This window comes from Echinops telfairi, unplaced genomic scaffold (genome assembly GCF_000313985.2).
Source record: "Echinops telfairi isolate 266 unplaced genomic scaffold, ASM31398v2 ScPeMD7_3;HRSCAF=10, whole genome shotgun sequence".
Lineage (NCBI taxonomy): Eukaryota > Metazoa > Chordata > Mammalia > Afrosoricida > Tenrecidae > Echinops > Echinops telfairi.
The window spans coordinates 53,839,946-53,856,145 of NW_022103899.1; the positions used below are offsets into that span (position 1 = coordinate 53,839,946).

Consider the following 16,200-nt stretch of genomic DNA (forward strand, 5'->3'; position numbering starts at 1 on the left):
TGGGGCTGGCCATGTGGTCCTCTCTGTGGACTGACTGCTCTAATTGGAATCATCATCCTCAAGGCCTGGTGAGCCAGGATGTGCTCCACTCTCTCTTCCTCCCCCTTCATCTGCTCCCGTGTGCTCCGATCAGATATGTCCCTCTCCCGGAGCCAATATATATTTTCCAGATTGAAAATCATCCCCAGTATCGCCTCCCAGAAAGGTGTCCTCACTCAGCTGTGCGAAGTTGATGATCCTCATGTTTTAAAAATGTTTCTAAACTCTGAATTGGGTGAAGGTCTGCAGGACAGATCTGCTTTCTGTTCAGCCATCCATACACATCTTGTTTCCTGTCAGTGATCGCAGGCTCCACAGGGCAACATCACCCATCCCACTTTCTCTGTTTCCGTTCCGCCTTCTCTCCTAACCCTTCTGAACTTTGTCCTCTGGGAATTGCTGCCCTTTTGATCCCAAATGGTTAAGTATTCGAAGGCGTGTCTACCTCACGGATAAGTGTTTTCATTTCCTCTACCCATCTGCCTGTTGTTTGGCTGAAAACTAAACCACGGGGGTAAGTTCACTTCCAGACCCGATGGGTGACTAACAAGCATAGTCTCAGAGGTCCTACCGGTCTCTAGCTGAGCAGTAAGTCTTGCCCTTTTTATGATTTCTGAGTTTTGTGCCACATTTTTGGGCATTCTAGGTAGGACTTACTGATGTGGTCCCTTTCAAAGCAGTTGGTGTTGGTAGCCAGGCACCATCCAATTCCTCTGGCCTCACTGGTGTGGAGCTTGGACTAATTGTTTTGCGTGTGCTTTCATTTGATTCTCTTCTTTCTTTCTTCCCCAAGGCCAGTAGTTGTACCTTAGATGGCTGCTCACAAGCTTTTAAGATTCCTGTTGTTACTCACCCAAGTAGCATGCGGAACATTGTCTTTGAGCCTGTGTTATGCCAATCTTACTGTTTTTAGTCTGGCAAGAACACGAAAGGTCCCTTAGGGTGAGGAACATTCCTTCTTATGGGAGAGAATTCTCTTTTTTTTTTTCCCATCATTATAGTGCGTTTGGCTTTGTTTGTTTTTGCATGGGGCTTTTAAAAAATTTATTTATTTTTAAATTGTTTTATTAGGGGCTCATACAACTCTTATCATAATCCATACATACATCAATTTTGTAAAGCACATTTGTACATTCATTTGCTCTCCACTTAAGCCCCTGGCATCAGCTCCTCATTTTTTCCCTTCCCTCCCTTCTCCCTCCCTCATGGACCCTTGATAATTTATAAATTAATATTTTGTCATATCTTTCCCTGTCCGACGTCTCCCTTCACCCACTTTTCTATTGTCTGTCCCCCAGGGAAGCGGTCACATGTAGATCCTTGTAATCGGTTCTCCCTTTCCAACCTCACTCTCCCTCAACTCTCCCAGAATCGCCACTCACACCACTGGTCCTAAAGGGATCATCCGCCCTGGATTCCCTGTGTTTCCAGGAGAGTTCTCTTTATCGCTAGTCTGTCTCTACCTCCTGGAGATATCAAAGCCCAAACTTGGTGCATTGGGAGGCAAAGATACCTATATGTCAATAGGAAGCTGTGGTGACTACACACACACACCTTAGCCGTTGAGGCACCTGTGCCTTATAGGGACCCCATGTTTCAGGTGCTTCACAGAGTGTCAGTGGCTGATTTTCCCCAAGTAGGTTGCCAGGTCTTTCCTCCAAGGCCAGCTGAACTTGAATCACCAACCACTTGGTTAACAATTGAGTGCTCAACTGATTCCACCACCTGGGACTTCAGAAATGTCAATGAGGACTTTGCTTCCCCGCTATACAGTACATTCTGTTTGCTGTAGGGCTGGCCCCTAACGGAAAGGAAGCTAGTTTTAGCAGTCACTCAGCAACCACTTGATATGTTGCTGGGCATTGAGAACCTGGTAAGGGTTGGAAATAGGAGCCACGGGCAGCCTCTGACTGTTATTACAATGTGTGTTTCTTACATCTTACAGCTGTTTACATTTGTTTCATTATTTAGGCATTTTCTCCTCTATGGATTACCCAGGGCGGCAGCACTACTTTAATAGTTCAGGTAAGCACCTCATCTTATTGACTGCATTTTGATTGCATGTTGGTTCTGACTCACAGAGGACCTGGAGACACCAGAATGAAATTCTCCACAGTCTTGCGCCAACCTCACAATCATCGCTGTCCTTGAGTTCATTGTTGCAGCCACGCTGTGCACCCCTCTCCTTGATGGTCTTCCGCATTTTCCATGACCCCCTCTACCTTACCAAGCACGAAAGTCTTCTCCAGGGACTGGTCCCTCCTGGCATTATGGCCAAAATATGTCAGATGAAAGAAATCTGGCCAAACTTCCATACTTCTGAGAGTCTTCTGGATGGGCTGCTTCGAAGATCCATTGGTTGGCTCCTCTGGTGGCCTTTGGTACTTCCAATATTCTTCACCGGCATGGTAATTCAAAAGTATCAGTGTTTCATTCACTGTCCAGCATTTTTGGGTCATGTGCATTAAGACTATGTTCAGTCAAGTACCATAGACTGACCGCACTTTGTAAGGGTGTGTGTGTGTGTGTGTGTGTGTGTGTGTGTGTGCTAAGTACAGAAAGTAAAATAACTTCGGCTGAATTAGAGTTAAAAAAGCCATCTACATATTCAGGAGCAAGCATATTTAGCCTGAAGAGAAGTCGCCAGGCATTTTGATAATAGAGTTGAGGAAGTAAATATACTCTCTGGAGATCTTTCATTAGCCCTAAGGGGTGTCACATTCACAGGTTTGAGCTTCATCTAACCAAGGCCCCTCATCACCCCCAGACTGCTCTTTGCTATCCTGGACCAAGGCCATTAATCCGCAGGACTCCAGGCTGCCATGCCCTTATCTTTGACCCAAGGGTCCCCCACCACCTCCAGACTGCCTTGTGCCATCCTAGACCCACGTCTTCCTTGTTCCCGGTTAGCCGGGCTGCTCTGGACTAGCATCAGCAAACACAAGTCTATGGCTTCCCTTGGGGCGATGGGGGCAGCAGGCTGTCCTGTGAAGGGCAGGAGCTACTGTTTTTGATTCAAGTGCTTGTGGAACCATGAATAGCCTCTGTGAAAAATGCTAAGCCTGGGGTGGGCACACAGGCAGCTGAAGACAACGCCCAGGCGAGTAGGTGCCACAGCATGCCAGTCACACCTTCTGTACAGAAATATGGGTTTGTTAAATTGGGGCCATGAGCTGCCAGTGCTCTATCTTTGACTTCAAGAAGACAACACCAGCTTCTGTTAACTCGACTCCATTGATGCGGCCAGTGTCCCCATAGAATGGTGTTCCAGGACTGAAAATACAGGGAATCCAGGACGGATGAGCCCTATAGGACCAGTGGTGTGAGTGGCAAAACAGGGAGGGTAAAGGGAGAATGGGTAGGGAAGAGGGAACCGATTACATGGAACTGTGTGTGACCTCCTCCCTGGGGGACAGACAACCGAAAAGTGGATGAAGGGAGACGTCAGACAGGGCAAGATATGACAAAATACCCATTTATAAACTATCAAGGGCTCATGCGGGAGGGGGGAGCGGGGAGGGAGGGGAAAAATGAGGACCTAATGTCGGGGGTTTGAATGGAGAGAAAATGTTTTGAGAAACGATGTACAAATGCGCTTTACACAATTGATGTGTGTATGGATTGGGATAACAGTTGTATGAGCCCCTAATAAAATGTTAAAAAAAAAAAAAAAGAATGGTGTTCCAGGAAGACCTCGGGCCTGTCTTCGAAGCTGTCTCTCGGGTCAGGCCAGCCTTCAGCTGAGGGCGTCAGCTGTCAGCACCACCCAGGGACTTTCTTGTTAAGACAATCTATCGCTTTGGCTTTGTTCTTCTGTAGAATGTTCTTAAGCTCAGATTAGTAGCTGATTCTTTGGGAAGTGGATCACCAAGCCTATCTTCCAAGGCACCTCCAGGTATACACTCACACTCCCAGCCCCTTTCAGTGAGCTCCTAGGGCAGTGGTTCTCAACCTGTGGGTCGTGACCCCTTTGGGGGGTCAAACAATCCTTTCATAGGGGTCCCCTGATTTATAACAGTAGCAAAATTATAGTTATGAAGTAGCAACAAAAATAAGTTTATGGTTTGGGGGCCACCACAACCTGAGGAGCTGTATTAAAGAGTCATCGCATTAGGAAAGTTGAGAACCACTGTCCTAGGGTGTGATCATTTGGCACTGCCCAGGGTCTGCCAACTCCAGAACCCCGCCACCCCTTTTCAGCTGGGCAGCGCTGTTAGATGAGTCCACTCTGCTGATTTTAAAGTGGTAAAATTAAAGCAGTTCCATTTACTGTCTTTCCCTTAAAAAAAGTTTCAAAACATGTTTGCACTTGATTTATTGAGACCAACAAGAGAAGGGCAGGCAATCTGGCCTGAGAGCAGGTAGAGAAAAATAAAAGAGCCCCTCCTCTCTTTCCCATCCCTGCAAGATGACCATGCTTCTATCTGTTCCTCAGAAGTGATTAAGCTTCTTCTAAGACGGGCCTCCACAGGGCCAGGTGGCCGTGCTAATGGTCACCGGGGTCTCTGACGGAAGGCATCTGTGTGTGTGTGTGTGTCTCTCGGAATGACTCAGGCTCCCCGCGGCAGTCAGCAGACCTCATGAATGTTTAGAAAGCTGGTCCCCATTTCTCTCATCTTGGTGGTGGTGCTCGATCTCCTTGGCTACGAACTCCTGGTGTGCGGATCGGGAACAGATGGAGTCCTTAACAGGAGAATGATAACCAGCGTTTCTCCTATGACAGAGCCAACATATATGGCTACGGAAGAACATTAGACTCTTGTTCCTTGCAGGATATAGTTCAGACTTATGTACCTTATGTGTCTGTTTGTCCGATTTTTCCAGGCAAGTTTCTTGCAGAGATAGAAAGACATCTGATTGGGCCAGCAGAACAGCTGTAGGAAACCTCTGGCCCTGAGAGCCCTGGTCTCATTTTACTTGATTCTGCTGGGGGTTTTGGTCTTGCTGATGGCTTCTGATGTATCTGATAGAACCGTTAACCGCACGAGTCTCTTTGACTTCAACTTTCCCTCTTCTCTGTCCTCTCCTTTTGCCTGACAAGCACTAAAGGTGGCGGAGTTTATGATACGCAGATGTGCAGAGTTGTGGACTGTGTGTCATCAGGCCCTGCGGGCTGGTTTCTCAAATCAGAAAGAATGGGAAGAAAATGTTTTGTCCAGACCTGGGCTGTGCACTCGACAGCCCTCAGCACGTGGGTAGACACAAGCTTCTGCACCACTCACAGTGACGGGGCTATCCAGATTGCTGGGGAACTACACGCCGTTTCAGGTGGATCAGCTGAAATGCTGCTTCCACCCTCTGTACCAGCCTGACTCTCCATGGGGCTGGAAAGTGCTAGGGGGCCATGTGGGGAAATGTCCTGCGGTGTTTGTGGGGCAGAAATTGATGGACCATCTTCCAGTGGACTGAACTGATGTCTGCTCAGGGACTGCTGTAGCAGTCCATGGTGGCCAGTGACCTCTCTCTCTCTCTCCCTCTCCCTCCCTCCCTTTCTCACATGCATGCACTGCCATGAAAAGGTGTGTGTGTGTGTGTGTGTGTGTGTGTGTGTGAAAGACACACACACACACACACACACCCAGTTTGGAAACTGCAGTTTGTAGCACTGTTTCCTTTACCAGGGGTGGGTTACCCGGTTAGCCTGTGAGCATGGGTAAACATGGCCTTACCTGTGCGTACTTACAAACCTGTAGCGATGCGTATCACTCAGGTTTTAGTTGATACAATGATTGGAGGCCTGGGGGCATAGTGGCCTGTTCACTGGGTAACCCACTTCTGGTAGAGGAGATAGACAGTATTAAGATTGCAATTTCCAAACTGGTCTCTCTCTCTCTCACACAAGTACTACCTATGACATGTGCAGTAGCTCTATGAGAAAGTTAGAAATACCATGAGAAATACCATGTGACCACAGAGAAACAAAGTGACCACAGAACTGTTGGTAAAACGGTGCCAAGAGCCTTGACGCAGGGTTTCCATAAAACTTCCATTTGTAAACACCACCACGTCTGTGAAGCACAGTAACACAAGGTGTAGACCTGCATCTAAGTTTGCTGCAAGACAAAGCCAGTCGAATGGCAATGAACAACACTCATGAAGGCTGTTATGAGAAATGAACGTTTTCTTGAAAACCATTTATGTAAATACATATTACATTATATTATCAGCTGAAACCAGATTAAAAGGCTGGAATTTTATTAGTGTATTTTGATGCTTCTATTGCATGTGTATGAAATGAAGATTTTGAATGCCTGGAGATATTTTATGGGAAATAGACTTTTCCTTTTAATATAACAATTGTAGGTTAGGAAAGCATTTTGGTTATGAGCAATACAAAAGTAAATTGTAAAATAGCGTGGTACTCAAATATAAAAAGATCCTGTGTCTACGCTCTCTGATAATCTGGTTATACCCTACAATATGTTTCATTTTTGGCTTGTGCGTTTCCCAGTAGGTCCATTCCAATGATGTGGTTGCTGTCCTGTGTCACTGAGTCAGTTCTTCCTCAAAAGGACCCAGGCACAACCCAGTGAACATTGCCCGCCCCGCCCCATCCTTACAGTCCTGATTACGTTTGAGCCCACCGTGGGGCAGCCGTCGCGCCCGTCCATCTCACTGAACGCCTGCCTTTACTCGCTGACCCTCGACCCTCTACTTGACCAAGCAAGATGCCCTTCACTAGGGACTGGTTCCTCGGGAAAACGGGTCCAAAGTATGTGAGACAGAGGCTCACCATCTTTGTGTCTCCGGCACATTCTTCCAGAATAGATTTGGTCATTCTCTGGTAGGTCCTGGTATACTCACTGTTCTCTGCCAACACAGTTATTCCAAGATGTGGGTCTCACCTGTTCATTGCCCGTCTTTCCCATGCAGAGGAGGCAATTTAAAATACTAAGGCTTAGGTCAGGTTGCCTCGGTCTTCAAAGTGATGTCTTTGTAACAGTGTGGAGAGAGCATTAGCTTGCAGCAGTTCTCACCAATGCAGTACATTGCTTTTGTCATAGCCCCCCTGCCCCTGCCACTTAGGGACTCAAGTAAAATGAAATCCTTGATAACTTCAGCATTGTTTCCATTTATTGTGGTATCACTTACTGGTCCAGTTGTAAGGATTTTTGTTTTATGTGGAGGTGTAATCTATATTGAAGGTTGTAGCCTTCAATGTTCTTTTTCTTTTTTTAACAATAGATTTCAAAATGAGACCACTTGCTTCTATTTACATTCAAATGAAAGCACGGTAGGCTCCCGTATCACCTCTACCCTACACCCAGGGAGGTGTGTGGAAACTCAGATTTTCTGTTCAGATTTTCTTTTTCTAAATCAGCTTATTGGGGGCTTTTACAGCTCTTATCACAGTCTGCACATGCCTCCTTTATGTCAAGCACATTTGCACATATGTTGCCGCCATCACTTTCAAAACATTTTCTTTCTACTTGAGTCCTTGGTATCAGCTCATTTCCACCCTCCCTCATGAACCCTTGATAATTTATAAAAAAAAACATTTTTCATGTCTTACATGGACTGCTGTCTCCCTTCATCTACTTTTCTGTTGTCTGCCCCCTGGGAGGGGGTTATATGTCGATCATTGTGATTGGTTACCCCTTTCTCCCTTCACTTTCCCCTCACCCTCCTGGTAGACACTATATGTTTTGCTTGCTGAGCACCATCCACTCTCTTCACCACATTTGATTATGCACCCATTTTGTCTTCAGTGATCGTGTGGGGAAGGTGAGGATCACAGAATGCCGGGTTATTAAAGTGTTCTTGCGTTGAGGGAGGACTTGAGTTAGAGGCATCCAATGTCCATCTGCTACCTTAAGCCTCCAATTTTCATCAGTAAGTGCTTCAGGTCTTCTCTTTCAGCAAACAAGTTGTGTTATCTGTGTATTGCAGGTTAATGAGCCTTCCTCCAATCCCGATTCCATGTTTTTCTTCATCGAGTCCAACTTCTTGGATTATGTGCTCAGAGTACAGATAGAATAACTACGGTGAGAGGCTACAACTCTGACACACACACACACACACACACACACACACACACACACTTTCTGATTTTAAACCATGCAATAGCCCCTCAATACCCTTTATTTCATCCTGCAACTCATCTGGCCTTCAGCCATTCAGGTTCAGTGCATCAGATCTTTTTTTGACATAGTCTTTAACTTTAGGTGGGATATAATCGAGGACATACTTGACCCTTATTGACTTGTTTTAATTTTCTTCAGCATCAGCTTGAAGTTGCTTGTGGACAATTGATGATCTGTTCCTCAGTTGACCCTGGCCTAATTTTGACTGATGATAGCATTTCTGTTGTCCCTTTCCATCAATATAGTCTATTGGAATCCTATGTCTTCCACACAACACGTCCCATGTGGATAATCCCTATTTATGGTGTTGAAAAATTTTTCACTAAATCATTGGTCATACATCATGCGATCTCTAGGGTGGGTTCTTTCCCCAAGGACCTTGTTTTCCAATTGCAGATCCTCCCAACTTTCACCTTCCAACTACCGGTAATTATCATTGCATTCTTCATTGCATATTTGATCAATTGCAGAGTTCCGGAGTTCATAGAAATATTTAATGTCTTCATCTTGGCATTAGTGGTTGTTGTGCAAGTTTGATTAATAGTTGTATTAGCTGGTCTTCCTATGGATATTATCAGTGACAGAGTGGTACCGCAGGATAGATCTTGAGATGGTTTTTAATAGTGGATATAAAGCCATTCCTCAAGTTTGTCATAATAGCAGACTTTATGATTGTTCCATTTTTCAAAATGGCTAATACAGATCCAGTTCAACTCACTCATGCCTACCATATCAATCTGTACATGTTTAATTTCATGTTTAATGTTGAATTACAACTAGTTTTCCTAGATTCCTACTTTGTGCATTCCACACTGAAGTTGCTTATGGCCAACTGTTGGTCTGTTCCTCAGCTGACTCTGGCCTAATTTTGGCTGACGATACTGAGCATTCTGATGGAGGGCATTTGCTACGGTGTCTTCTCATTTTGAGCTGTAACACATTAGCAAATGAAGCTTTGTGCCATCCACATCATGTGCCATCCACGTCATTAAGGTTGACTCTGCCTTGAGAAGGTAGCTTTTCCCTGGTCATATTTACAGCGTCTTCCAACCTGAGCGGTCCATCTTTTTGCATTGTTCCATGCCGACTCATGAGGTAGTCACTGGCCATTTTTCGCCCCCAGAAGTAGATTTCTAGATCTTCCTTGCTAGTCTATCTTAGTCTGGAAGCTCTCCTAGAATGTGCCCTCTATGAGTGACAACACTGGGATTTGAAAGACCAGTAACTTAGCTTCCAACATCACAGCCACTTCCAAGCTAGGAGCTTATAACTAGCTGAGAGTGGTAGACCAAGCAATAAGAACTTAAATTCAACCTTGTTGGGTGATATGGCGACATATGCCGCAATACTCCTAGGGTTTTTGTTGATAACCAAAAAACGCATTAATTAAGCATTTGAATCTTCATCTTTAAAGGATCAAATTATGCCATCAAGAGGGAAAAGGTTAGCAGATTAATACTTAGCTCCCATCATACTAAAATCAGATTGATAATCTTCTAGGGAGTTGGGTGCAAGGGTGGGAATAACCTTTCCAAACAAGGTTCACAGCAGCAGATGATTAAGGAGGACCCTGGTCGTGGACTGGGTTACAGTTGGGCTGTTAACCCCAAGGTCAGCAGTTGGAACCCACCAGCTTCTCTGCAGGAGAAAGAGGAGACTTTCTGCTCCCATAGAGATTGAGAGTGTCGGAAACCTATAGGAACAGTCTTCCTCTGTATATGAAAATATTACCCCGAGTCGGAATGGACTCAATAGCTGTGAGGTGATTAAGGAAAAGGTAAGGAGTAAATTCAGGCTGATTGGAAAGGTAGATGACTATGTGCATGTGCATTCTGTTCTGTTACTGACCTTTATTAGCCAAGTATCTGTGTTTGATGGTCACCGTGGTATCTGAGAGGCTGGTTCTCTTCCTCTGTTTTATTTAGTGACAAGTTGTATGACAGGCCCTTGGTAGACATTGCCATCTCGGGCAGAGAACGATAACCACAGACTCCTTGGCTTGGGTATCACGACATAGTTACCACCACACACAGCATGAGATCCAACCAAGAGAATCTGTGCAGTGTGTGTTTGCCTTGGGGCTGCCTCTCGGTCTGGAGCCACTGCAGTGTTGACTACTATTTCATATGTTCTTGACCCCAGTCAGTACGTGGCTGAAAAATCCTCTGGCCGAGATGGCAGGCTGGAAGGCTCCACTCCATAAGTCAACAGCCCATTCCACTCTCTCTCCACTATCTCTTAGAGAGAGTCGGTTGCTATCGAGTCTACTCCAACTCGTGTTGGGCCACTGGTTGCTCATCACATGGCTTTCAATGACTATACAGCCATCCTTCGTCCATTTCTCATAGTCTGCATAGCCGACGTCATGATTGTTCCATATTAGTTCAGGCATGACTGTCATCAGGCTGGAGTTTTGGATGAAGATCGCTAGGCCTTTCTTCAGAAATGCCTCTGGGTGGACCCGAACCTCCAACCTCTCTGTTCCCAGCCAAGCTGTTTGTACCACACCCTGATGCCGCCCCCCCTGCCAGCCATGCATGTTGGTACCTTCTCCTTGGTTTAGCATAGGAAGGGCCCTTCCTGCCCAGCCCTGTGGTGGCCACCTGGGTTACAGAATGACCAGTCCTGTTGGAAACACTCTCCACTTATCGCATCAACATCGCATTTGGAAGATAATTGCTATCTTCCAAACTGGGGTTATCTCCTAGTGTTGGCATACGCCAACTAGAAAGTGAAACCAATGAGCTCTCTCCCTTTGCCTGCAGGATACACTGGCTATCAGCACCACGTCCCGCCGGGCAGGCCAGGCGCCTTTGATGCCTCCCCCAGGAACTACGATGCCTACACAGCAGGGCTGAGTGAGCAGGAACAGCTGGAGAGGGCATTAAGAGCCAGCCTCCAAGACCGAGGTAGGAACTATGCGCCTTAAGTTTTAAAAGCCAATCTCCCGTGAGGAGGTGGTCTGAAAAGGGAGCATTCGTAGCCCACGAAACTTTACATAGTTTCTAAAAAAGGACGTGCAGGTGAAAAAAAAGTGTGTGGATTGTGATTTGAAAGAATGGGGCGTGATACCATTCTCCTAGCAGCCTAAGCTAATAAGGTGCCAGACATGTCTGTGTTGTTAAAGTGGGTCTTTTTATAGGCCTGCTGCACTCAGTGCTGTGACATTAAAGTGAAGAAACTTAAAAAATAAAATAAAATACATTGTGTGTGCCGATGGTAAAAGCCGTCTTCATTGGGGTCCATATCTGTAGCACAGGCTGCATGTCTGTTACGCTGTGTGCCAGTGTGACCCATAAACCACTCACCTCACAATCACACCAACAGCAAGAATTCCAACTCAGGGTCAACATGTTATCAGCTCATCCAACCCATAACCTATATATAACTTTCCTTAGGGAAAAGACTAAAAATAATAAAGACCTTTCCCAAAAATGCCCTTTTTAGGAGGCAGGGCGGATTTCTCACAGTTAAGAAGACAGTCACAAAGCCTTGCAAAGAAAATAGAAGGGTCAGCAATATAAACAATTTGTGAAGCCACTTTCTTTGCTAGGGGCCAAGCCTTTTCATGTAGCTCAAGGAGTCTGTTTGTACCTGTCTCCTTGGAACTAGTTCCACATGCTCTTGAACCCACTGATTGAACAAAGTGTCATTGTCGAGCGTGTCCACTGCTCCTGGCCCTTCAGTCAGCCTTGGCCTGGGCCTGGAGAAGCTCTGTTAACCAGGCTCCGTGCACATTTGGGACACCTTGATTTGGAGACTTGACTCCGCTACCATAATGGCAAGGGCGAAGTCCCTCTGCATCCCAGGTAGCACTTTGTGTTCCAGAGTCTGCTCATCGGATAGTAACAGAGATTTCAGTTTTCCTTTAATGAGGGGTTGCAGGGTGTATTTCTTCCACCTTCGGCGAAAAGAAAGAAACCCGCTCGTGGCTTATATTTAAAGGAGATTTCCTGTAAATAGCATATACTTGGGTCATCCTTCTCCATGAAGAGCTCTGGGACTCTCTGTACTTTTCTTTTTCTGTTCGACTCTCCCTCCCCACCCTGCTATAAACACAGTAAACATTTGTGTTGTCTGTCTTAACCTACATCCACACTTGCTGGCTTTCTCGATGGCTGTATCCGGTGTACTGATGACCCAATGACGGTGTCTTCAGCTCGGTCACTTTTCCTTTGGTTTCCACTTGATTCTTAGAGTTTCTTTGTCTCTACCGAAATTACTCATCTTAACCTTACACGTCCACCTTTTTCATTCAAGCCGCAAATAATACAATTGTGCTACACATTTCGTGATCTGTTAGTTCTACAGTCTATACAAAGTCCGCGTGTGATTCTGTTGATCCCATTGTCTCTTGGCAGTGCGTAACTTGCTTTTTCATATGCCTTATAATATTTTGTTGAAAGCCAACACCTCATAGAGTCCAGGAGAGATGGAAGCAAATCTTTGGCATCCTGGAAACGGGCACACCTTGCCTTTGGCTGGCTCTAGTGTGCCTGTTTGAGTTGGTAGAGCCAGGGCCTGGTCTCCTTGGGGGCTTTGCTGTTGCTATGGTTATATCCCGAGTTCCCTGCAGGCTTCCAATGCCATGTGTAGGGAAGGGGCTGGTTGGACGTTCTTCCTGTCTTCTGTGTTGTGACTTGGGAAGTCTCTCCCTCCGCTATCTTGTCCCTCTTCCAGCAGGGTCCAAGCTGTTCCTTGTTGCTCCGAGCTTGTAAAAGTGGCCTTTCTTCTGCTCTAAGCTGCAGTGGGTGTTTGCCTGTAGCATGGAGGCAGGGTCTCAGACCTCTCCCCCTGGGGCTGCTGTCTTCCCCTTGGGGCTGGACTGTAGAGGGCGCTCAATTGGGCCTCATGCCCCGTGCTTTGGTGAGGCCCAGGTGAGGTCCTGAGAAGAGACTTCTGGGGTGGTGGGGGTGGTGAATGCCCCTTTGTCTGCCACCCCAGGTGTTGGCATGTACTCCTGCTAGCCACTTCTGAGCTTGTATCCGCTGGTGCCTTAACAGTTCTGGCAGAATTCTCTCCTGGTGGCCAGCCATCTCCCCTAGATGAGCAGGGGCTCAGGCACCATTGTGCCTGCAGACCCCCATCTTTCCTTTGATGTCACTGTAGGTGGCCGCTGTCTGCTCTCACAGTGATCTGGTGCTTCAGGAAAAGTCATGAATTTGCAGATTGTCGTCCAGCATTTCCTTTTGTTGTAAGGGCTGGGTGGATGCTCTTTCTGACTTCCTACACCCTCAGGTGAAGGGACATCATGCTTGGTAGAGGGGCAGCAAAAGGCAGGAAGGCCCTCAAGGAGATGGATGGACACAGTGGCTGCAACAATGGGATCAGGCATGGGAACAACTGTAAGGACTGGGCACTGTTTCGTTCTGTTGTGTGCAGGGTCCCTATGGATCGAACCGACCCAGTGGCACCAAGACTTACAGCAAAGTAGAAGCTGAGAGCATCCCTGGTTCTTCATGTTCTTGTTTACTCCTTTATGGACATTTTTCTGCAGAGAGGCGCTGTCCCTCACGAAATGGGTAGAAACTATAGTTTCCCCTGCAAAGCCTTTACACATACTTAGTTCTTTCCCATTGGTCAGTCCCCATGTTCAGCCTAAGGAGCCAATGTAGTAGTCACTAATAATACTGAGTTTTGAAAGAGCCAGCTAGCAAATGTGTTTGGTGGAATGCCTGTTTGGCAAGAGAACACCCAGCCTCAATTTGTTCCCATTCCTCCTCCTTCTGTGAAGCATATTCAAAGAGTAAATCAAGGAACCAAGGTAGCACTCTCTAGCCTCAGAATTGGCCGCGCTCTCATATTTTTTTTAAAAACAAAGCCTGGCCGTAATTACAAGTCCTAGGGCTCATGCCAGGACCGATCGCCAAGTAGCCTTTTGTAGAAGAAACACTGAAACCCCTATGATTTCCAGGGGCTTGAGCATTTACTACTGCTAACAGAAATTCCGCCTTCTGCGGTTGGCAGCCTCAGCTGTGATAAACAGGCTGAGGAGGCAGCTGATACCACACTCGTGGGAAAATGTGGGACAAGTGCCATCTCTTTCTCTCGAGTCAAAAGGCAGATGCCAGCTAGGAGCACGGGCTCGTCGCATGTCTCCCCCCACGTCCTTTTGTGCATGAGTCCTGCCTCTTTGCTTTAAAGAGACCGCCATCAAGTTCACCTGGTGCTGGGCATGAAGCTGTGTCCTCCTCTTCTGTCTGCCAGCCAGGAGCACGTGCCCTCATTGACACGGAAGGCCGTAGTGATGTGGGAGTAACTGGGCTTCTTTTCCTCCACTGCCCTGAAAGGCCAATGGCCACTACCACACTGGGGCTCCCTTGTGACAGTCAAGTGGCACTGTCATTACCCATGCCCCCTACCCACAATTGTATGTGCAGGGTTGCTGTACAGCCATAGGTGAGATTTGGGGGAGCAGACTCCAGTGTCGTGGCTTGAGAATGAAGCTGACTGCTGCCTTGTCCTCCTGTCTTTAGTTGTGAAAGTAGCAGGGAAGCCAGGTCAGGAGAGATCAAAACAAACAAACAAAATAAAAGGTAAAATAGACATTAGGTCCTGAATTACTATCGAGTACTTTTCTTGACAGATCATCCGACAGTGTCTTTGAATCCCCTTGACGGGCATCGTGCCTTCAAAGGGACCCACTGAGATGCAGTTGAAGTTTTAAAAAGAAAAGACAATTTAATTGGACGACGTCTACATTTCCCTTTCCACCAGAGTGCTCTCAGGTGCCGCAGGAAGGCCTCTGCCTCGGGGCTTCACTGATGGGTGTAGGTTTACTCTTTGTTGACGGGAATAAACCGTATCCCATTCTTTCCATGTCTCCTGGTGTGGTGCAGAGATAACTACAGAAAGAGAGGGGAATTCTGGGTCTGCAGATCAGCCCTGGGAGGCCCATTATCTCACTTGACTTGCACTGCATCATGTCCCTGGGTCCTGACAGCCATAATTGTGTAATTATTTTTCTTTTTTTAATATAACGAAGAAGTTGAATGAGAAACTCATCAAGCCCCGTCCACTTCTCTGGTAAGGAACTGAGGAGGGGATGTAACTAGAGAGAAATGAGGAGTGAGGGAAATCTCAAGAACACTGTGGTGAGAAAAGAACTAGGAGGCAAAGGGTATTTATAGAGGTCAAAATACAGGCATGTACACATGTAAATATATTTATGATGATAGGGAAATAGATCATGTGCATCTATTTATAGGTTTAGTATTAAGGTCACAGATGGACATAGGGCCTCTACTCAAGTATTCCCTCAATGCAAGAACACTTTATTCTATTAAACTGGCATTCCATGATGCTCACCTTCCTGACACGATTGCTAAAGACAAAGTGGGTGCATAAGCAAATGTGGTAAAGAAAACTGATGGTGTCCGGCTATCAAAAGATATAGTGTCTGGGGTCTTAAAGGCTTGAAGACATACAAGTGGCCATCTAGCTAAGAAGCAATAAAGCCCACATGGAAGAAGCACACTAGCCTGTGTGATAGTGAGGTGTCGATAGGATCAGGTATCAGGCATCAAAGAACCAAAAATTATATCATTGTGAATGAAGTGGAATGCAGAATGGAGACTCAAAGCCCATCTGTAGGCAACTGGACATCCCCTTACAGAAGTGTCGTGGGGAGGAGACTAGCCAGTCAGGGTGCAGTATAGCACCGATGAAAAATACAAGTTTCCTCTAGTTCCTTAATGCTTTCCCTCCCCCCCCACACTATCATAATCCCAGTTTTACTATACAAGTCTGGCTAGACCAGAAGATGCACACTGGAATAGATCAGAGCTGGAAACACAGGGAATCCAGGACAGATAAACCCCTCAGGACCAATAATGAGAGTAGCGATACGAGGAGGGGAAGGGGAAGGTGGGGGAGATAGGGGGAACTGATTACAAGGATCTACATATAACCCCATCCCTTGGGGATGGACAACAGAAAAGTGGGTGAAGGGAGATGCCAGACAGTATAAAGCATGACAAAATAATAATTTATAAATTATCAAGGGTTCATGAGGGGGGCCCGGGAGGGAGGAGACAAAATGAGCTGGTACCAAGGGCTCAAGTAGAAAGCAAATGTT

General features: G+C 46.4%; 1 protein-coding gene across 2 annotated transcripts in view; it reads left to right on the plus strand.

Annotated features, from left to right (window-relative positions):
* Positions 1–16,200, plus strand: part of RHBDD1 (rhomboid domain containing 1) — a 91,181-nt gene that overhangs the window by 40,997 nt on the left and 33,984 nt on the right. The window contains exons 4-5 of one of the 2 annotated variants that reach the window (XM_004701813.2): positions 2,011–2,064; positions 10,889–11,032. In XM_004701813.2, the coding sequence (XP_004701870.1) occupies positions 2,011–2,064; positions 10,889–11,032 (198 nt within the window). The remainder of the gene's footprint in view (positions 1–2,010; positions 2,065–10,888; positions 11,033–16,200) is intronic. The other variant, XM_045295411.1, reaches the window with a different exon arrangement.